At 54.2% G+C, this 22,939-nt stretch overlaps 1 protein-coding gene across 3 annotated transcripts in view; it reads left to right on the top strand.

Annotated features, from left to right (window-relative positions):
• Window positions 1-22,452, top strand: part of ARHGAP44 (Rho GTPase activating protein 44) — a 155,428-nt gene extending 132,976 nt beyond the window's left edge. Inside the window, exons 13-21 of one of the 3 annotated variants that reach the window (XM_032616275.1) lie at window positions 141-221; window positions 2,783-2,896; window positions 3,489-3,580; window positions 5,582-5,762; window positions 13,047-13,268; window positions 14,796-14,953; window positions 18,109-18,489; window positions 19,712-19,760; window positions 21,939-22,068. In XM_032616275.1, the coding sequence (XP_032472166.1) occupies window positions 141-221; window positions 2,783-2,896; window positions 3,489-3,580; window positions 5,582-5,762; window positions 13,047-13,268; window positions 14,796-14,953; window positions 18,109-18,489; window positions 19,712-19,719 (1,237 nt within the window). In that variant the 3' untranslated portion in view covers window positions 19,720-19,760; window positions 21,939-22,068. Of the gene's footprint in view, window positions 1-140; window positions 222-2,782; window positions 2,897-3,488; window positions 3,581-5,581; window positions 5,763-13,046; window positions 13,269-14,795; window positions 14,954-18,108; window positions 18,874-19,711; window positions 19,761-21,938 lie in introns of those variants that run through there. The other 2 variants (XM_032616274.1, XM_032616273.1) reach the window with 2 other exon arrangements.
• The last annotated feature ends 487 nt before the right edge of the window (window positions 22,453-22,939 follow it).

Below are 22,939 nucleotides of genomic sequence, written 5' to 3'. Positions count from 1 at the left end.
AATGATAATAGTTTACGGATACGATCACTAACAACGGCTGGTTCCTTTTTCTCAAATATTTCGATGGCTGGTGAATATGAATCATGGTGGGACTTCATCGATTCGTGCTCAACCAATGGCTTTTCCTGTTAATTTCCCAGCATCCAGGAGCAGGACACGAGGCTCCAGGCTCTGTGGAATGCGTGTGAGAAATTGCCCAAGGCCAATTACAACAACATCCGGTGAGTGGACCCTGGAGACACTGGGTCAAGGTTATTTAAGCCTCAGACACGTGTTTCCGGGCCAAAAGGCATGGTCACTGGCAGGCATGCTGTTATATGGTGTCCAAAGCATGGTTAACATGCAGGGTCTCTTTTCAACCTCAGGCAGCCCTGGGAGGCTGTGAATTACCATTTTGCACGTGAGGAAACAGACTAAAAGGGACTATGAGACTTTGCAGGCTACCTGGCCAGCTGTTGGCTAATGCAGTTAAGTTCTTTGATTTGCAAGGAGCAAAGATGAATACAGGCTGTTTCCAGATATCGGGGGTTTATTGCAAAGATGGGTGCCCGTGGACACTGCGGAGAAGCTGACCAGACCCCGAGCTGGACTTGGCAGGTGTGTCCTGGAGCTAGGCTGCAGGAAGAAGAGGCTGGGAGAATGTTCTGTGGTTTCCACCTTTCAGCAGCAATTTCCCACGAGTCTGTCTCTTACTTTTCTTGCTACCGCCAGGATTTCACTTCCTGCTTCCTCATCACGTTGTCTGTGCCAGCATTGCCCCTGGCCCTGCCCCTCTCCTGGGTACTTCCTTAGATGCAGATTTTCAGCTTCAGCTGCTGCTGCCATCTGCCTGATGATTTCTGTTTTCCTGTTAAAAACCCCAGGAGCGACTTTCCATGACTTAAACATAGAATTCCTGTACGACCCAGCAATTCCACTTCTGGACGTATTCCCAAAAGATTCTGAAAGTAGGGACTTGATTTTGTACACCTATGTCAATGGCAGCGTGATTCACAATAGCCAAGAGGTGGGAACAGCCCGAATGTCCGGTGATGGATAAATGCGTAAACAAAGTACACATACAATGCGATACTCAGCCTTCACAAGGAAGGACATTCTAATTCTTGCTACAGCATGGATGAACCTTGAAGGCTTTACGGTAACCGAGGGAAGCCAAACACAAAAGGACAAATACTGAACAGTTCTACTCGTAAGAGGTACATAGCGTAGTCAATTCATGGAGACAGAAAGTAGAATGGTGGTTGCCAGGGGCTTTGAGGGGGTGGAGCAGCAGGTGGTCTGTCATTTAATGGGTGCAGGGTTTTAGTTTGGGGTGATGGAAAATTCTGGAGATGGGTAGTGGCGATGGTTGCATCACAGTATGAAAATATTTAACGCTACTGAGTTTTACACTTTAAAATGCTTAAATTGGTCAATTTATGTATACAAAATTGAAAAACAAAATCCCAACAGCAAGAATCAGATGGGTATGACTCTTCAAGTGTTGCTAGGCCACTGGCCAGCCTGTGGGTTGACTGAGCTCAGGTCCCACGTCCTGGTCCAGGCATGTGTGGCCTCTTGGAGGGTATGACATGGCGGGAGAGGCTGTGGGTAGAGGTGGCCCACTGGCAGCTTTAGGGGCCTCTGGGGTCCTTCTGCTCCGTGGGCAGTAGGTAAGTCAGCAATTCCTGAAGGAGCCACTTCACTGTTGTGCAGGCAGAACGGGACTGGACCCGCCGCCCGTGTAACAGAGGCCGGGGCCTCCGTGCGGCCCGGCAGGTTTGGTGTGGTCTGTGAGGGCTCTTTTTATGCTTCATTTGTGCACAGCTCACTTACTGATTTTTTTTTAAATAATAGCTTTATTGAAATACAACTCATATACCATTGTGCCCTTTTAAAGCGTACAACCGAGTGGCTTTTCGTAAACCTGTAGAGCTGTGCAGCTATCACCACTGTCTAATTTTAGAACATTTTCATCACCCCAAAGAGAAACTCTGTGCCCAGTAGCAGTCATTCCCCGTTTCTGCCCAGCCAGTCCTCGGCAAACACTCATCTGCGTTCTGTGTCTGTTTGCCTGTGCTGGGCACTTCATAGAGATGGAACCATTCAACGTGGAGTCTCCAAGTCTGGCTTCTTTCACTTGGCGTTATGCTTCTGAGATTCATCCGTGTGGTAGCATGTGTCAGTATTTCATTCCTTATTAGGGCTGAGTAGTGTCCTCTTGTCTGGATGGACTGCATTTGATTCGTCTGTTCATCCCTTAATGGACATGTGGCTGGTCTCCCCTTTTTGGCTGTGATGAGTAATGCTGCTGGGAACATTTGTGTCCACATTTGCATGTGGACATATTTCTCTAGGAGTGGAATTGCTGGGCCACATGCTAAGTCTAGGTTTAACTTTTTCTTCATTGGCTCTCAGAGCCCCACTGAGGTTAACCCCAGGGGACGCCACCCCTAGCACGTAAATGTCCCCACCAAACTGCTTCTCACCTCTTCACACAGGGAGGATGACAGGTGACAGCAGTTTGAAAAGAAGGAAGGACTTTCAGTCATCGTGCTGTGGGTCAAAAGGAAAGATGGAGAATTTTTCTGGCCAGGGTTAATCGAAGCAAGTGTCGACAGCTGAGTGAGAGCTGAGTCCGTCTGTTTTTGGAGCATTCTCGTGTCCTGACACATGACACGTCTTGATTATATTGTAGGATGTATGAATCTTGTTATCAGTAAGAGAAGTCTCCACCCGACGCTGAGGGACCACGGCTGGTTTTGAGCCCTTGTTAAACCTGGCCCTTCTCACTTCCTTTCAGATACTTGATCAAGTTTTTATCCAAACTCTCAGAATATCAAGATGTCAACAAGATGACTCCCAGTAACATGGCAATTGTATTAGGACCCAACTTGCTGTGGCCACAAGCGGAAGGGTGAGTCCAGGGAGGAAGGGGTGTGTGGGTCACGTTGTGGGGCAGGTGGGGCCTGGGCAGGATGGCCAGGGCCCCGGCTATCCACCAGCCTCATGTATGTGTCAGGTCGTATGTCTGTCTTGGCCTGCTCCTTCTTTAGGCTCAGGAGGAGACCCGGCAATCTTCAGATCTTTCCTGTTGGTAGACTCAGAGCTAGGCCTGCAGTTAGGGTCTTCTCTGAGCTCATCTGAGTCAGCACTAGGCACGGCAGGCTCTTCCTGGCCCCCTGTGAAGAGCACACGTCCCAGCATCTGTGGGACAGAGGGCTGTCTCAAAAGGGAGAACAGAGCTGGGAAAAGGATGAACCCGGCAGTTATGAGAATCATACCTCGCACCGAAAGGTGCCTCATACTTTGCGATTTTGAGTATGTTACTTGCTCGTCTCCTGTAGGGAGGACTTCTGGGGTATCTGCATTCCGTAGAGAGGGAGAGAGGTTCAGAAAGGTGAAGTGTCCTTCCTGAGAGGATGCTTGCTCTCGGACTTCTGGTCCAGGGCCCCTTCCCTGCCTTGGCCGCTCACCTCGCCCTGCCCCGCTCTGTCCTGTGCTCACAGGAACATCACGGAGCTGATGACCACAGTCTCACTGCAGATCGTCGGGGTCATCGAGCCCATCATCCAGCACGCAGACTGGTTCTTCCCCGGGGGTACGTGACAGCATCCCGGTGTGGGAGTGGGCTTCTGTGGAAAATGGGAGTGTTGCTGTGAGTTCCGAACCTCTGAAACCTTTGAGTACCACTGGCCAAAGGTGTGTGTGTAATTGGTTTGTTTTTAATCCTCCTACACACAAGCACGCTTGCACACATGTACGCACACACACGCGTGGGCACACACTCACATAACACCACTCAGGAATGGGGTCGAGTCATGGCAGCTTCTTACTATCATCCCTGGTCAAGGGAAATTCTGGCCTTAAGGTGCTGTGCTAACCATGCCCTCAGATTTTATTGGTCTAACCTCTACACCATAGTTTCTTTAAATCTGTCAATCATGAAATGCTGAAGCAGAAAAAAAAAAAAGAGATGTTGTGCTCTGTAGATGCAGAGGATGAACCTGGATTTGAGGTGAACATGAACTTTTTTCTTTTTTTTTGGCAATAGTCATGCCTCCTTTCCATATATTTTTTTAACATCTTTATTGGAGTATAATTGCTTTACAATGGTGTGTTAGTTTCTGCTGTATAACAAAGTGAATCAGCTATACATATACATCTATCCCCATATCTCCTCCCTCTTACATCCCCCTCTCTCCCACCCTCCCTATCCCACCCCTCTAGGTGGTCACAAAGCACCAAGCTGATCTCCCTGTGCTATGCGGCTGCTTGCCGATAGCTATCTATTTTACGTTTGGTAGTACTAGAGAATGGACTTGAGGACACGGGGAGGGGGAAGGGTAAGCTGGGACAAAGTGAGAGAGTGGCTTGGAGATGAACATGAACTTTTATTCCGGGCTTAGGGATCACCTGGGTGCCATCCGTTCATTGCGCTAGGCTGTGTCCTTGGAGTTGCCCTTGGCATGTAAAGATGGGGCTCAGAGACAACAAGATCCTTTTTTTGTACCTCGTTCAAAATGAAGCTCTCAAGACAGCTCGCTAAGATGGAGTTTCATAAATGTTCTTAGTGTGGAAGCACCATTGGATAAGGGAATGACTCGCAGTGGTGACAGCTTTGAAGAGACAGACAGCAGTTGTTACATTAAATTCAGTGTTAGCTTTTATAAAAAGTACTGTGCCTTATGTTTAGTAAATATTAAGGGTATGCTTTTGGCTGTGCAACCACAAACTATTAACTCATGTGGGGATATAATATTAATAATTCTCTGCTCCGTTCATCAGAAGTAATCACTTAGTGCTGATCTAACATTAAAGAAGTTTGATTGTCTTTTAGCTTCATGTGTTTTGACTGTGACAGCTCTGAAATAAGAGTTCAATTGATGACACAGTCGGGTGAGGATGGGAAATCAGGATAAAGAAATATAGGAAGTAGGAGTTAAAGGCATAATTCTGTAAGTTCTGTGCTCATTCATTGTCATGGCACATAAATAGGCTGTGACCAGGAAAGGATGAGACTAGAATCCGTTTGATAGCCCACAGTCTTAGATCTCTTTCTATTTCTAATCCTTTAAAATTTCTTTTTCTCTTTGGTTTTCCAGAAAGACATCATCATCATCTACAGATGATCATATTGCCTGTTATTTTCTTTTCTTGACTAATTGCATTGGCTAGCACTTCTTCAGTAGTGTCAAATAACAGTGTTGAGAGTGGGCTTTGCTCTTTTTCCTGATATGATTTAGACTGCTCTGGCATTTCACTTTTACACATAAGGTTTGAGATAGATTATTTTGCCTTTTTCAAAAAGAAAGTACCCATCTGTTCCTATTTGGCTAAATTTGTTTTGTGAATCACAGATGAAAAATGCTTTATTAAATGCCCATCGTATTACACGCTAGGTGAGCATATGTGTTCACCTGGTAATAGGACGAATTATATTAAGATGAATTAATATCAATAGATGATCTAACACTGAACCATGGGACAAGATTTTCAGGGGTGACACATAAAGAAGCGGCCATCTCTGCTATCTCTCTCCTGCCCAGGAAGGCTGTGGCTGACCCACAGACCATGTGCACCCATTCTGTCTTCCCCGCAGAGATAGAGTTCAACATCACGGGCAATTATGGGAGTCCTGTGCACGTGAACCACAATGCCAACTACAGCTCGATGCCCTCCCCGGACGTGGACCCCGCCGACCGGCGCCAGCCCGAGCAGGCCCGCCGGCCCCTCAGCGTTGCCACGGATAACATGATGCTGGAGTTTTACAAAAAGGATGGGTATGAACTAGCATCCCTGTCTCAGCGTTGGGGGTTGTGGGATGGAGGGGTTGATTCACATGGGATGACAGGAAGGCTGCAGTTACCAGCAGCAGTTGGAGTGGGTTGTGTCTGTTAGCATGTCAGTTCATTCTTGATGCCTCCATCCGTGCTATTCGGGGTGCCTAGGCTCGCTTCCCACCCTTCAGGACGGAAGTAAGTGCGGCCTTCCGACCTGACAGCTGTGATCAGTATTGATGAGTTCTCATCAAAAGAAAAAAAAAGTGGGTCAGAAGGGGACCCTGAAAAAAAAAAAGATACTAAACACTTTATTTTGACTCAAAATTTACAAACGTACATCCATTCTCAAATCTTCAGCGGTTTTATTCTGATGTTGGGTCTGCTCGTCTGCACCCCTCAGCAACATTCCTGCATCAGTAACACCTGCCGTGTGTAGTTTAACATTCCCAGTTTCAGTCTCTTTAAAACAGATTGAAAACCTAAACCTTGAAGCAATCTGGGTGTAAAATCCTTGTAAGTTTCTGAGGGTTGTTTTTCCGTCTTTCGTGATCGACACCTACACCTGCTTTGATGCGGTTGTCACGAGACTCATAAATGCGCCCAGCTTAATTCGCATAGGAATGACCCTCTTGCACCCACATTAAATCAGTTCACATAATATGTAGTTGGATGATGTGATTCCCATAAGAAGTCAAATGGGCATAACAGGTTTCCTAACGAGCACAGCTGATTCGTGGGAGGTGTCAGCTCAGCCCTGGCACCCACATACGTGGGCTTGAGTCATCGGCTAATGTGTCCTACAGAGGAAAGGTTGGAAAACCCAGAACTGTGGAGGTATGTGAGTCTTACTTCCCACCCCTCTTCTCTTCTGAGTGGGAGTCGACCTTGGAGACCCACACCTGTGTCCTGTGTTGATGGGGAGTGTTCGCAAGGTCCAGTGTCCCTGCTCGTTCCCTTTCCCACCAGAGACCCTTCCCGTGAGAGGCGGGTGCAGGGTGTTTCTCTGCTTTGCGCTGTTGTTCATTGTATTCTGTCTGGTGGGGAAAGAAAAGCTGGAAATTCTTAGAAGTTAAAGGGAGTAGGGGGAGATTTCACCAATCTATAAAAAAAAAAAAAGAGCATACTTAGAATCTGATCTTTGCCTCGGGTGAGAGAGACAGAGATGCAGAGAAGAGCGAGAGACCTAGCAAATGCATTGGAATTTGTTTTTAAAACTCAGTTTTAAGCGACTCAGTTCCTGTGTGAAGTGTCTCTTGCGGTGGGGGCGGGGGGATGCCCTGGAGGGGCAGTTCTGGTCCTTTGGTCCCAAGTGTTTCTGCATCAGACGTGGGCTCCACCCTGGTTCTCAGTCCCCTCTGAAAAGCCATCCAGATGACCTCTATGAGAAAGTTATCACCGTGGAATCTCAGGGCGTTCGACTTCCACTGGGCCCTACAGCGGGGTCTTCTTAGTATAAAGAGCCAGGGGTCGTTGGGATTTCCGTGGACAGACTGCCATCCCACTGGGGCCCCAGGGGCTGCAGGCAGCTTTCCAGATGCTGCTGGGGCCTTACCACCAGAGGGTTTTCAGGGGTACGCAGAGGCTAGAACTACACAGAGGCTAGAACTACACAAGTCAAACCACCTCAGCTAGTGCTGTGCAGACTAGTCAATCTGTCCCTGCCAAACTCTCCCAAAATTGTGGATTTGTGGCCCGGATCAATGAATTTCGAGGGTGGTTTGTTATGCAACTAAAGATAATCAGAACAAGCTTTAAAATAAAAAATAAAAAAGGATACTAACGTGCTGTCCCCGTGCAGCTCGGTGCAGCTGCTCTTTCCCGTCCTGAAACCTGATGGGCCTGTAGCCAGTTCACTTGCGTTCTCATCCTTAGGGGGCCTCCACCAGGGCCAGCCGACAGCAGCCCCCGAATCCACGAGGATATTTACACCAGGGCTAGCGACCTCCCTCAGAGCTCAGTTTAGTGCGTGACTCGTCCTCAGCCGGTGCTTGAAACTGCTCTGCAGGGGTCTTGTCTCGCCAGCGCCCCTGCCCCCGGACCTTAGCCTGGACGTTCTGTAATTTGGAGTAAGCACGTGTGATCGAGAAGTTCGGGAGCGATCTGAACGGTGCTCTGTGGAACGCTAGTTCCACTAATGCTAGGTTCTGTTGGGGCAGGAGGCGAGGAGAGGGAAATCTGGGGTCTCGTGTGTTCCTGAAACACAGGATTCAACACGTCGAAACCCCTTTCTTGAGTGTATGACTTCTCAGGGTCTTTTACGCGCTGTGACGTGCCATGCATCTTCACAAGGGGCTGTGGCATCATTTCCCAAGTTTATTAGATCACAAAGCCTGTTGTCACGAGACAGTCAGAACTCGTGTTCCAAGGGACTTGTTTTTTTTTCAGTTGTGGGTATTGAGATCTTCTGCAGACCTAGCGGAAGGATGGAGAGCCTTCAAAGGACAGCCACCCTGAAAGGGGTTTATGTCGTGGACAGGGGGTGTAGGAATGTTACTTCAGAGAGAGCCCGAACCTGGGGTAAAACAAGCTTACCTAGAAAGTTCTGGGAACCAGGGGAAACCTTGACTCATATGTGGGGGTTGGATTGGTCAGCTGGGCCTTTGGGAGGTGCATTCTTGGCCCAGGCCCTACCTCTGCTTCCACATTTCCAGGATTTACACATCTGTGGATGCTGAGACCAGGTCTGTGAAGTGTTGCCAGGTGACCCCAGGTTTTATTTGTACTGGGGAGGTGAAGAAACTTTGTTGTTATGCATTTAGGAGAGGACTTATCCCTAGAGGAGCTGGAAATACCGGATTTTGGCCTTCCCGGGGGACTGCAGACAAGGCTAAGCCAGGATTTTTAGGATCCTTCCTATTCATTATTCACCTTGGCACCCGTCCTGCCACTGCTCCCCGACCTCCACGTTCACCCTAAACGGTGCGGGAACTCCCAAAGCTTCTGTGGGTTTTTGGGGAGATACCAGATTTCCTTTCCTCCTGTCTCTTGGTGGGTCTTTCCCAAGTGTAACTGATCTCTAGAACAAAAATCTCAACCTTTCCGATCTCTGTAGACTTGAATACCTCAAAGCCATACGTTGGCTGACATCTCTGGTTAGGACTGTTCCTGACCAGGATTCAAAAACAGCATGACAGGGGGCTTCCCTGGCGGTCCAGTGGTTAGGACTCCGCGCTTCCACTGCAGGGGGCACGGGTTCAATCCCTGGTCAGGGAACTGAGATCCCACGTGCCGCATAGCACAGCCAAAAATGAATAAAATAAAAACAGCATGACAGATGTCAACCCTACAGGGGCCAAAAGAAAAACAGAAAGCAACCACTAACTCCTGACAGCTCATCACCTGGAATGGTCCACAGCAAACTTCTGTTCTCAGTAATACATGTGTTCTCTCTGTAGATACCTGTTCTTATGCTGGAATCTCCAACTTTCAGAATTTTTTTTTTTTCCTGGGGCAGGCCTTTTTCTCCTAATTTTTAAGGTCCTAGATCTTCTCTTTTCCCTGTGTGGCCTGCCAGGTTACAGACTTTAAAACAGGAATGCCATTCCGTTTCCTGAATCAAGGAGACCTGTTCCATGATACAGTCTCTCATGGAAAAATACAAAGTGCAGCTTAGGGTAAGTTCCCTGCAAACGTGAGGTCCCTGTAGACTGGGAGGAGTGAAGCAGGGTGAAGTAGGCTTCAGCGGGGCTGCCTCGCCAAGGTACGGGTTTGCCAGCTGCCCTGTGTTAATCCTGAGGGCAAGCAGGCATGAGAAGCCTGAATTCCCTGCCCCTTGTCACCTTACCCTAAAGGGAGCCACGTGTCTCAGGGTCAGCCCCCGCCATGCTGCAGGCACTCGCCTCCCATCACCTGGCTCCCTCTTTAGAAGACCCAGGAAGTCCAGAAGGGAAGCTCTGCCCAGGTGCCCTCCTGGACTCTGCCACGTGCCCCTGCCTTCGGCTTATTGATTTCCAAACCCTTTGCTTCTCGGGGGTTCTTCCTGGCCTCTGGTTTCTCGCTTCTCCCTTGATTCAGCCATAAAGGGATCCGAAAACCAAGTTCCTCTCGTTTTCACCGGAAGCAGTGGCCGTGGGAAATCTTTGACATATACGAGATGTGGGTACCTGTGCAGTGACTTCTGAGGGAGTTGGTTGTTTCTGATTGATTGAACTTGGTCATTTTTATTTTATTTTATTATTTATTTATTTATTTATTTAGGCTGTGTTGGGTCTTCGTTGCTGCGCGCGGGCTTTCTCTCGTTGTGGCGAGCGGAGGCTACTCTTCGTTGCGGGCCGCGGGCTTCTCACTGCAGTGGCTTCTCGTTGCGGAGCACGGGCTCTAGGCGCACGGGCTTCAGTAGTTGTGGCGCGTGGGCTCAGTAGTTGTGGCGCGTGGGCTTAGTTGCTCCGTGGCATGTGGGATCTTCCCGGACCAGGGCTCGAACCCGTGTCCCCTGCACTGGCAGGCGGATTCTTAACCACTGCGCCACCAGGGAAGTCCCGGTTATTTTTAAATAGCACGCAAGTTCTTTGATCCTGGCGGCTGTTGCTTCTTTATGTGATAAAACAATGAGCAGAAACTTGCGACCTGCTTACATAACCTGGTTGTATTCTCCCGCCTCTGAATAGCTCCCCCCTCTCGGCAGCATGCCAGGCAATTTTGTAATTTTTGTCTTTGGATGGAGTCCTAGCTAGACGTTCAGACACTCACATCTACCAACCTTCCAAGCAAATCTTCATTGGCTTCTGAAGGTAATATGCTTTGAGGCCTCTGAGCGTCTTGCTGTTACCGCTGTGATCGATTCGCTCTGTAAAGATTTTTCTTGCCTTTTGTCTGAAGGAACTAGGACGCTCATAGAATACTGGCGGGACTGTAAAATAGAACAACCACTTGGGAAAGCAGTTCAGCAGTTTCTGCAAAAGTTAAACATGGACCCACCATGTGATGCAGCCATTCTATCCCTAGATATTTACCCAAGTGAAATAAAAGTGTATGTCTATACAAAGACTTGAAAAAGAAAAAGAAGGTTTTTATTGCCTCTTGAAAATGTCAGTGAACCTTTGATGTGTGTTTCCTGGACGCAGAGGACGCGGCTTCCCATGTGAAAGTCACTTCCGCTGGGAGAGTGGTGATCACAGTCGGCACAGCCGTCTCTTTATAAAAGCAGGGGTGTGCATTTCTCCTCTGGACTGTTGGTTGCTGGTGCTTTGCCGATGGATGATATTTAGCGGGTCTCGTTGGTCCTCCCCCCCGCCCCCCGACCATGCCCTCCCCTGGGTAAGCCAGGAGAAGATCACCAGGGAGCCTGGTGTCTGGGGTCACCAGTGCTGGAAGGTGTGTTTGGAAATAGAAGGTGTCCCCCCCCAGCCCTGATCCCAGAGCCCACGCCTCTCATCCCAGATGGGGAAGGTCTTCCTAAGTGAGAGCGAATAGGGTAAGGAAGAGAGCACAGCGCGAGACCTCCAGCCTCTAGGGCTTCTGTTGGTCACCACGGGATAAATCCCGCCCTCCTTGCCGACACTGCAGCTAAGTGGTATCAGTTTGCTTCCCCAAGTGGAATGTTAAGCTGTTTGCTCTTTTTCAGCCTGATAAACTTGGAAGCCCAAGGGGCATAGTTTGATACCCCCCTGCAGCCCACTTTAAATACCGGGGGACGCAGTCGGACTCTGTCCCAGAGTTTTGAGTGGCCTCTAGGGGTGATTGGATCTCGTATAGAAGGTGCTTGTTTATTGGTGGGGGATCCTCAGAAGCAAGATGACTTGCAAGGTGGGTCCTGGAGAGAGACTGAACGCCCCCAAAATGCCTTGGAGATGAGAAATATTAACAGTGACACTCAACAGGAAGGGAGGGTCTCTGGGTCCCCGCCCCCCAGGGGAAAGTGTGTCAGAAGCCGTCCGTCCCCTATGTGCGCGGCTGTAGCATTGTTCTCCTCTGTGCGCCTCACGGAGAGTCCGTCCCCGCACATTTCCTTACAGGACCCATATCCCACCTGCTACAGCCGATCCCCAAACGTGGACCTTTTCTGTGAATCTTGCTGCCCCTCTGTGAGGTGGCTAGAATGTCATGGTGTAATAGCTCTTTGCTTCTGACCAGCGTGGGTGTGAGTACGACCCTCTGTGCATGTATGCAGGGGAGACCGGTGCTGGCTGGTGTTCACCCTGCGTGAATGTCCGTGTCTCCCTTAATACTGGAAGGATTGGCTCTGGCCTTAGTCAGTGAAGGCCTCGACTGCGTACCGTGGAACCAGTTACCTCCTAGACCCGAGGAAGGCATTAACCACCTTCTAAATCATTAACTGAGAAGAGAGCGGACTGCCGCTTCCATGGATTTGTTTTCCTCCCTTATTCCTGACCAGTGTGAGCTCTTTGGCTTCTCTCTTTATTCCCCTGCAGGGGTAGGATGATTTTTCACCTGTACAAACAGAAAAGTCACTTCAACTAGAAAGACCAGCTAAACTGAAACAATTTCAGTAAAAGCCCCAGGCTTAGCCTTGACAGACACAAGAGACAAGACAGACCTTGACAGGGACAAGCTGTGTGTCCCAAGGAGGGCGCAGTTTTTTCCACACTAATATCTGTATGTTTCTGTCCCTGCAGCCTTAGGAAAATCCAAAGGTACGGTATCCTTGGGTAGCTACGAGGCCACGCTCAGTCTCTTACCACTAAGCGAGCTATGCCTTAGGGAGCTCTGCAAGGGGGTGAATGTGTATGGCTGGTTGCTTTGGCCGATTTACTCAAAGCTGTCTGTCTTCCCCTCGTTAAAATGGAGTCGGGGTGGAGACTGACCAGAGGCATGTTCAGCCCTTCCCTGCTGTGTAGACCCTGCGGAGGTTGTAGCTCAGCCAGCACCCTGGGGCTGGTGCAGGAGTCCCGAGTCTGTCCCGTGCTCTCTATCCCCAAGTGGCAAAAAGAAGAAAGATGGATGTTTAGATGTCCCCTGCTGGCTGGTGCCCTGTTGTGGTCTGAGGCTGCCCCTCCCTCGCTGTCCCGCCCACCTCCACCTCCCACTTGGGAGGAGTGGGTGCCCCCCAGTGAGGCCACTCTCTGCTCTGAGGGAAGCTTGGATTCTGGGGAGCTCGTTGGGCAGGCAGTGGTCCTAAGGCCAGCGGTGCCCGGGCCGCTGGTGGGAGCCCCGCCCGGAGCCGCCGGGGTGCTCAAGCACCTCTGTCCGCGGAGCACGGCTGGCAGCTGTCTCGCTTCCCTGGTCCAGGAGATGCTCGGGCTGCGCTGCGGGGCGCTTGGTGGGGGCGGGAACCCCGGCGCCCGGCGCGCGCGGCTAAGCCTGGGTCTCTCTGTCCCTGGCCAGCATGGGCGTGAGGGTCATGGACACGTCGTGGGTGGCTCGAAGAGGCTCCTCGGCCGGCCGGAAGGCGTCCTGCGCCCCGCCCACCATGCAGCCCCCAGCCCCATCCGCGGAGCTCGCCCCGCCCTTGCCGTCACCCCTCCCGGAGCAGCCCCCCGACGGCCCCGCGGTGCCCGCGCTCTCTCCATCCGGCCTCGGCCTCCAGCCCGGGGCTGAGCGGATCAGGTAAGCAGGGCGCTGTCGTCCTCCCCCCACCAAACTCCCCTGGCCTGGGTCAGCCTGGCCTGCGGTGCACAGACCACAGTGCTGGTCTGGGTTTGCCGCACCCACTCAAAGCCTCTTGGAGTTGGTCATTTCCCCCCTTTCCTAAGCATCCTGGTTTGGCTTCTGCAGCAGGTAAGGCATTCACAGACCCCTGGATTTTCATCAGATGGAAGCCAGGCTTTCCCAGAACAGCATCCCAGGCACACGGGTAAGGTGGCAGCTTGCTACGGCCAGGCGAGGAATCTGAGTCCCCAGCTCCCTGTGTCCCCCTCCTATGCTATTACAGCTTCCCTATTTTGAAATTTAGAATTTCAGTGTTTCTCCCTTCCTCTCCTCTACCTTTAGACGCGTAGGGACCATTTTACTGCTAAAATGGGTGCAAATCAGGTAAAGAATGGAGGTGCCGTGGTCACGCTGGGCCTGGGGATCTTTGCAGCCTGTGGTGTGACTGCATCTCGTTCTTGCGGAGGAAGAAGGAAGACGGGAAGCGCACTCATTCCAGCGCTAGTTCTATGAACTTTTATGCAGGGCAGCCCTTGTCACTCCAAAGATGAAAAACGCAGTCTGAGCCATCAAGGCGCACGTCACGGCATGTGGTCGTTGGTACCCGGGGCGCAGGGGAAGGAGGCCATCCCTGGCCCTTCCTTGAAAGGGACGTGGTCAGAGGAGATTCTAGGAGTGGGGATTGCACAGGAAGCTGCTTTGCCGTTTGTTTCTGTCTGTCCTAAAGCAGCAGTTCAGAGAAGCGGGAAAGTTCCTTCACTCAGAGGCACTGTGCGTTCTGTTAGGGTGTGCAGTATCCCTCCACGGCCACCGCTGAAAACACTCCGGAGACTCTGGGAAGCCGAACCTCTCAAGCCAGTCTTCGCATGTACACGTGTGTGCACACACACACAGAGACACACAGACACACACACAGACACACACACAGACACTCACACACACACACAAACCCCCTAAGTGAAGGGATTGCAGGGTTTTTTGTTGTTGTTTTTTTTAATGAGTAGAAGGTATTTTCCCTGAGAAATGGGGAAGTGACAATCAGAGTTGGGGGGCGGGAGGGTGGTGACCCTGGATGGCGTGGTTGCTGATGGCTCCACTGGAGAGGACGAGGGGTCGCCAGCTCTGGCTGGGACTCATGGGCTTCAGTTTCGTTTGAGGGATGTGGGAGGGGAGAGGGAGTCAGCAGGAAGCAGCGGCTGCTGGTTGGTGGAGGAAATGGACAAATAGGAGACTTGCTGGGATGGTCTCCTGCTGGAGAGAGAGCAGAGGCCAGGAGAGGGAGCTGGCCACGGGTGCCACACGGGGATGAAGGTGGAACCCAGGCCCTCAGAGCCCCAAGAGAGGACGGTCACCTCCGTGGGCATCTTGGAAGGCTTTCAGAAGGGCTGAGAGGACCATACCTGCCTAGAGGAACATGTGTTCAGTTCACAGCGCTGATGCTGAAGTTACCTGAGTTCAGGGGCTGTCTTTTGTCCTGTGTTTCAGCACTTCTAAAAGCAAGGAACTCTCTCCAGGATCTGGGCAGAAAGGAAGTCCAGGTTCCAGCCAGGGGACGCCCAGTGCAACGATGCAGCCCGGGATGCAGCCGGGCGCCAGCCCCAGCCAGCTGCCCGCAGACCAGAGTCCTCACACCCTCCGGAAGGGTATGTCACTGCCGCCGGCTCGTGGGGGCTTGGGGGGCTCGGGCCAGAGAGCTGTCACACCGCCTGGAAACATTTCCCTGCATTCTCACGGAGATTTAGCAGCTGGTTTCATGAAAAAGTACTGCACCTGAGAGCTTTGGGAAGTTAGCCAACCCCAAGAGGGGCCGTTGCATCGTTATTCCTCGGTTTACTCATTTGAACAGTGGGCTCGGGGGTGTGGTGGGGGGCAGACACGGGGCTCTGCTTCCCGTCCACCAGGACCTTTCTGCAGAATCATCACCCAGGGTGACACGTGTCTTCATCGACTCTGCCAGGCTTCCCACCACCACTTAAAATGCAGTGTGGAGTCTTCCCCAGGAGCCCCCTGCCCCAGCTGGGGTCCAGCCCAGCTGCCTACCCCTGGATTATTTGTAGAAGGGGACACAGAGGCGGAATTGAGACTGTTTCTGCAGGAGGCCTGCCCTTTGATATTTCTTTAGTGGAGGCCTGAGCATTTGTCCACTGGCCCATGAGCTGCCCACCCCAGATTTCTGCCACTGAAACCCACTGCAGAAGGCCCCGTTATTCTCCCTGAAAGGATTCCCCAAAGCCGAGACATGCTCCATGGTGATATTTCATAAATGGGGGCTGCATGGAACGTGTGTTAATCAGAGCCACCTTTTTTTTCACCTTCTGTCATGACGAAGTCTGTAAGGTGCTTAAAACAGCACGTTGTCTGATTTGTTCTCAGTTCAGGCCTGTCCGGCTTCTAGGTGTGCCTTTAGCTCCGGGATGTGGGACTGGGCTGGTTTTCCTTATCCTGACACAGGGCCCCTCCCGGCTGCGGGCTGCTGTGTGAGCCCATCATCCGAGCCTGCCCTCACCCAGCCCTTCCATCCTACTCACCCCCATTCATCCCTTGTACGCCCTACAAATGTTTGTTGAGCCTCTGCTATGTGTAGAGAGCCCCGAGGCTCTAACAGAGCAGCAGACATGGCCTCTGCAGACAGGTGAACGTGGAACCGTAGTACAAGGGTGTTGCTGCTGGACCGCCTGTGGTGAGCTCAGGACACCGAGGGTCATGTGAGGGCACCTTGCAACACAGGGGGTTGGCCAAAGTGGCAGTGGAGGGATTTGAGCGTGCCAGGGCTTTAGCCAGCAATAACACATTTGTCTTGCGGTCCTGATCGAATTCTCTGGCTGTCTTAGTTTACACGGGTTTTAACCCTCCCCGAGCTGTGCAGGGCAGGGTGATGACTAGGCTGTTCTTCTGTCCAGTGGGGTCGGGGCTCCAGGCCACGCGGCTCCCCAAAGCCAGTGGGACATTGGCCCTCTCGTTCTTCACAGCCCATTGGACCCAGGCAGGGGTTTCCCAGGGGACGTTCAGCAGCTCGGCACCATCATTTGAAAGGCACACCATTGCCCACAAGTGGCACACTGAGTTTTGTTCTGTACCCCCTCAGTCTTTTGACGGTGTGCCTACAGTCTTACATCATGACCTAGGCCTGTCCCTGCCTGGGGTGGTAAATGTCACCACAGACACCACGGTGATGTCACTGCATCCCCCGTCTTCCGGCTCCCTGTGTTCAAGCACTGACCCCTAGAGTCTCCACTGGATGAGAAGCACGTAATGCCTGCATCAGCCAGTAGGGCTGAAAAGTGGTTTTAAGTCATGACTGCGTGGTGCTTGACATACGTGATCCCATGTAATGGTTACAGTACTGTGGAGGAAATGTGATTCTTTCCAGTGCATACAAAATGTTTATTTATTATTTTTAAAAAATTTATTTTGGCTGTGTTGGGTCTTCTTTGCTGCGTGCGGGCTCTCTCTAGTTGCAGCGAGCAGGGGCTACTCTTCGTTGCGGTGCGCGGGCTTCTCATTGCGGTGGCTTCTCGTTGCGGAGCACGGGCTCTAGGCATGCAGGCTTCAGTAGTTGTGGAACGCAGACTCAGTAGTTGTGGCTCGTGGGCTGTAGAGCACAGGCTCAGTAGTTGCGGTGCGTGGGCTGAGTTGCTCCACAGCATGTGGGATCTTCCCGGACCAGGGCTCGAGCCTGTGTCCCGTGCATTGGCAAACAGATTCTCAACCACTGTGCCACCAGGGAAGGCCATACAAGAGGTTTAAATAAAATCCCCCAGCTTGCAGCAGGTGAGACGGGATAGGAATTTGAACCCAAGTTGATGGGACTCAGGAGAGCGGGACCCTTACTTTTCCGCACCAAGGAGCCAGGGGGGTGCACGCGACATCTTTGGAATAGATTCTGTTCCGTCGGCGGGGTGGGGAGTAGGGGGGAAAACGATGCCTCCTTGAGGGCTTAAAAAGACAGTTTCCTCGAGAGTAAGTGCTACCCACAGCCAGCCCTCAATCTGAGAGATGAGTGGTCGCTTTCTCGAGACATTTGTCCACCAAGGGATCTTGTAAATATTAGAATTTGTCATCCTTGCCAGTTCCTTTCTATTTAAAGGCATAATGTGTTTGTCACCCTTTAGCATGACTAAGTAAATAAAAAGAGGGGAATGAAGGCGGTGACGCACTTAGAACAAACAATGCAGGTCTGTACACGTCTACACGCAGGGCTCATGAAGGGAAAACACTTCTGAGGCAAGTCCACAGGACTGAGGGGAAGCACAGGGCAAGACAGGCAGCGTGATGGAGGCTCTGGGCCTCTGTGGCCAGAGGACTTGGTCATAGGTCACTGTTACGGGATCCCAGAGCCATTGGGCAGGTTCAGCCAAAAGTCAGAGCTTCCGACCCCGAGGACGGTTGCTCTGTCCAGGGTCCACTGCCGCAAGCCGATCTCTAGTTGTCCCGTCCCGGACGCTGCGTCCCAGACTCCTCCCTCCTCGGAGCCCCCCTGTTAGGTGCACCACTTTGAAGTGATGGGAGGACCCTGGGAACTCAGCCACGGCCTGGGCATGGGAAATGTGTTCTCCTGTTTGGCTTGGGGGGGGGGGGGTGGGGGGGTGGTGTGCTGATCACAGCAGGAATCCAGGGGAGAAGAGGAGAAATTAGTGAACAGATGGGTGGATATGCAGTTCTAGGTGAATTTTAAGGAACGGTGTTGGCTGCTCTCAGCTTGGCAGGAGCTGGGGGTGGAGGCGAGGGGGGGAGCTTGCTGACAGCCACAGGGATGATGGGTGTCACTGAACCCCGTGTTCTATGCTTCCTCTTTCAGTTTCCAAGAAGCTGGCACCCATTCCGCCCAAGGTCCCCTTTGGCCAGCCGGGGTCCCTGCCTGAGACGCCTGCCGGCCAGCCGTCCCCACTCAGCCTGTCGCCCACGCCCCCCAGCACCCCATCACCCTACGGACTGAGCTGCCCCCCGGGGTACTCCCTGGCCTCGGGCCAGCTCTCCCCGGCGGCCGCGGCGCCCCCGCTGGCCTCCCCCTCCGGCTTCGTGGGCGCTCTCAGCAAGTCGCGGCCCACCCCGAAGCCCCGGCAGAGGCCCACACTGCCGCCCCCCGAGCCACCCGCCGTCAGCCTCACAGCCTCCAGCCCGCAGTCTGCTGAGCAACCCGCGCTGGACGGTGTGTCCCCCGGGGAGAGCATGTCCACAGGTAACCGCCGCGCGCGCAGCGTCTCCGTGAGCCTTAGCGCACCCTGCTTGCCAGGGATGGCCCTGCTGTGCCACGCGTGTGGCACCCGGGCTGGTCTCCTTAGAAGCCCCCGTGAGGCTGTGGAAAGCCCTGGTGGCCGGTTGTCCTGCGGGGGTGGGGGTGGGGGGGGGCTCCCTGGGAGATTTCTCCCAGCTGAACACCCGCCAGCCCAGGGTTCTGGTCCTACTCTTCACCTGGGGGCTGAGCACCCTGCGTCCTTGGAGGGGCTCTTACAGGGTGGCTGGATTGTGATGGCAGAGCAGAGGCTGTTTTTTCCCTCTCCGCTAAAGAAGCCTTTTTAGAAAACTGTTTTTCTAGCAATACGTGTTTAGAAAGGGGTCAGTTTCAGAAAAGATTCTGCCCCCTGGTTGGAGAAGCCCACGAGGACTAAACTTAGTTTTGCTTTAAATTTAAAGTCAAAGACGAGCTGTTTTCCTCCAGGAAAGTGTGTAAGCATAACACACACACACCCCACACACACACACACCCCCCACATACACACATGTACACCACACACACACATGCACACCAGATACACACACACTCTCGAGAGAGAGAGCAGTTTGGCCCTCGGTCCCGGGTGCCCTGGGACTTCTAACGGGTCGAGCTTTTGCCGCCACGTCCCTCTCCAGGCGCGCCGTTTTCCCCTCGATCAGCTGGAGGTGAGCCTGCGGGCTTTGCGCCTCGCTGCGCAGGAAGGGCCGGCCCGGCGCGCATGCGCGGTGGGGCAGAGGCACACACGTGCCGAGAGGCCGTCCGGTGATGCGGCTGCTTTATCTTTGCTGTGATAAACGATGCAGGTCCAGTTGCTCCATCCACCCTGAGGGCTTATAAAAAGCTAAGGAAAAGTTCTAACCAGTGAGCACCACTTCCCGCTGGTGGTTCTAGAGGAGCCCTTGATGGATGGGAGGGGCCCAGGGGAGGTGTGACGGCCCCCTTCCCTCCTGCCCGGCTCAGAGCTACTGCCCTTTAGCAGTCATCTCGTGCCCCGTCTGTCCTGTCCCGACGTCCTCTGGCGGCGGCAGCCTGGCCCGTAGTCCCGCAGGGCGGGCGGGGGTCTGAGCCGCGTGGTCGGTGGTGGTTTACTGTGGTCCGTCTGACTGTGAGGCTGGGCGTGGTCCGTGTTCCATTCGTCTCATCGTATTTATTCCTTTCTCTGAATCCTGTCGCTGTGTCCTCGCAGCTGTGTGACACGGGGGCCGCAGTTGTGGATACGTGAGGGGGATTCCAGGGTAAGCGGTCCCGGCCTCGCCCCTCCGCTCGCAGCCAGGCCGCAGCCCCGCGCTCTGCATGCACCCCGACCTGCACGGCAGCCTCCGCGGCCTTGAGGCTCAGTGGCCTCCTCCTTTCTTTTCTGAGGGAGGAGATGGGGGAGAAACAGGTCTCCCCCCCCTTCTCTGGCCAGTCACCTAATCCCAGCTGCTCCCCCCGCCCATTTTGGTTTAGATTGAGGGGGTGACAGCCCTGTCCCTCATCCCGTGTGTCCTTGTGTCACTGGCTGACCTGCTACCGACAGGTGCCCAGTGTCGGGGAGGTGCATGTGCACCCCTGGTTCAGGGAAGGGCCCCGGGGACAGGACCCGCCTGCTGCCATGGCTGCATCCTCCACCGCGGGGCCTGGAGCCTGAGCTCCGGCTAGGACAGTTGGCAAGTCCTGAAGAGTCCATAGTGTTCGTTCTAGAATTTACCGAGCTGTTTTTCCCCAGTGTATAGAGCCAGCCAGGGCTTTTCTGTCCCACTCAATGAAATACTCGAGAGCCTTTGCTGCCAGTCTCTGCCTGGTCTCCTCCTCCTGTAAGTAGATGCTCAAAAGGAAAACTAAGGCAAGAACAGGAAGGAAGCCGGAGTCAGAAAGGGGCAGCCAGAGCAAAGCAGGGGAGGGTCCCCCCCAGTCCCCCCAGGGAAGCTGCTGAGCTGCGGGCTGCAGACCCCTGACAGCCACAGCTCCAGGGCGTCCGGCACCCACACGGGCCCCGGGATGGGCCCTTCTGGGGCCTCTGACACAGAGACAGGCCTCCCCTTTCCCGGCAGCCAGTGGGCCTTCTCCCCGCCCCAAGCGTAGGCTACCTGAGTCGCCTTCTGGCTCAGGTGTCCAAGGGAGCGGCCAGGATGGCAGCTGGGCAGCTCGCCTCAGGGCTGCACATCCTTCACCTGCAGGCACCTTCCCGCCTGTTATCCCCCCAGCCACTGCTGAGGCCCAGACAGGGTAGGAAACCGCCCGGGGTTACGCTCCCCTGGCCACAGGGACGGAACTTTGAATCCAGAATCCAAGCCCCGGGGCTTGTGCTGCCCTTCCAGGCCGGTGGTGAGGCACCGGCAGACCCCCAGGCTCTGCTCGGTCAGGCGGGGGTACCGTTTGGGGGCTGGGTGGAGAGAGAAGGACCTTTGTCCCAGAGCGTCCATGTTTGTGTCTTTGAGGACAGTGTCTGAATGTCTGTCCGCTTGCGGTGGTCCTCCTTGGGTGGCATGTTCGCTTTGCAGAAACCGGGGTGCCCCATCCCATCTGGCCCAGGGCCGCTCCCCGTCCAGCTGCATGTCCTCGGTCCTGGGTCCGGGGACGGCGTGCTGCCTGGGGACAGCGAGGCTGTGTGGAGGCCAGAGGCTGAGCAGGCCTGGGAGGGAGGAACAGGCCTGAGCAAAGGATGCCAGGGTCCCCTTAGCCCCCTGCGGCCCCCAAGGACTCAGGGAGCGGCTGTCCGGTGCCCGCCTGGGGGCAGCCGCCCCTCCAGGCCCTGCAGCCCCGTGGCCTGGCCTGCACTGAGCTGCCAGCCGAGGTCTGGACAGACGCCGAGCCTGTTGCCTCAGGGACCTTCCTCCTGAGCATCTCCCAGAAAGTGACCCTTAAGTGCCCCCAGTAGGGGTGTAACTGGAGGTGAGTGGTTTCCGTAGTGCCAGGGTGGCGGGGTGCCCACAGTCAGGGAGCAGTTTGCTCCCCTTACTTCTGGGGTCTTGAGGGGGGACCCCGCCCTGCCTCCACCAGCCACCCCAAGGGTACCATTCGTGGTCTTCAGTGCGGTACCCCCCCCACACACTCATTCACACACTTGGGGGAAGGCTGTCTTCCCCAGCCTGTAACCCTAGCCCCACAGACTTTAGGGAACTAAAGGCAGCCCTGAAATTCCCCAGAAGGTGTCACCGAGACCCGGCCAGGAGCATCCTTCTTTTATGGGTGTGTCACATGGCCCGGCTTGGCAAGCTGGCCCACGGACAGGATCTGCACGTCTGGGTCCACAGGCAAAGCAGGCCGGCCCTGCCCTGCCCCCTGCAATGTGGTGGGTGGCGCGGCGGCCCCCAGACGCGCTGGCCCTTCCGTGACCGAAGCCCTGCCCGCTCCTCGCGCCGTCCTGCCCACCACCAGCCGCGCCTCGGGGGCGGGCAGCCCCCTCAGTGCCTCTCTCTGCCGCCTTCCAGATCTGGTCCACTTGGACGTCCCCTCCATCCACGTGGAGCTGGGCTCGGCGCTGCGCCTCGGTCCCCGGGAGCTCGTGCGGCGACGCTCAGTGGCTGAGAAGAGGGACCCGGCGGAGTCAGAGAGCACGGCCCTCTGAGCGGCGCCGCCACACGCGTGTTCCCGCGGCTCCGTGCCGTCACGGCCGCCGCGAGGCTGGAGCGTGGCGGACACCCGTGTGGCAGGTGTCGGCCGCGTGGATTTTGTGCATTCCCTCCGGGTGGGGACTCTGGCCTTTTGTTTGATCTTTGCCTTTCGACTTTGTGCCTATTTTGACCCCCTTTCAGCCTCCACGCCAAGTGACAGCCCCGTCCACCCAAGGGCCTGTGTCTCAGAAACGTCCTCCGCGGGGTGGGGCGTGGAGGGGCCAGCAGCCGTTCCACCCTGGCTGCCTGTCACCTGAGCTGACGGCCACGGCGAGTCCTGTGCGACCAGCCTGATGGTACAGAGCGGGGATGGGGACGGGGTGGGGGGCTTGCTTACAGGAGCCGAGAAGCCCGGGGCCCTGACCGGTCTGCTGCTTCGCAGGGGAGGGCGAACCTTCATCTGTGGGCTCTGCAGGGAATGGCTAAAAACGACATCTGACAGTTTTACTTCTCCACGCCGTGGACTGAAGCTCCCTTTCCTATCTATCTTATGGTTTTTTCTATTTCTAAATTTTAAAGAGGGTCCTAAGGTAGCTCCCCAGGCCACCCCCCTCCCCACCAACGCTAGGTGTAGCTTAAGTGCAGCTACCCAGGAGCATCGGGGCATCCAGGGCACGAAGATGTGGGGTCGCCTCTTTCTGGAGGTCCCAGGTGAATAGCAATAACCCTGTTACCCGAAGCTCAGAGAGGAAGGGGAAACCAGCCCGCGGAGACCCCAGGCCTGTGCCCTCAGCCCTGCGGCGTGGAGAGCTTTGCTCACCCTCCCCACGAGGCCCCCCCCCCCCCGACCGCCCTCGGGGAGGAGACCCGGGGAGCCT

The sequence above is a fragment of the Phocoena sinus genome, chromosome 20, assembly GCF_008692025.1.
Source record: "Phocoena sinus isolate mPhoSin1 chromosome 20, mPhoSin1.pri, whole genome shotgun sequence".
In the NCBI taxonomy this organism is placed as follows: domain Eukaryota; kingdom Metazoa; phylum Chordata; class Mammalia; order Artiodactyla; family Phocoenidae; genus Phocoena; species Phocoena sinus.
Note: the sequence above shows the minus strand (reverse complement) of the source record. Positions and strands in the feature narration are given on the sequence as shown.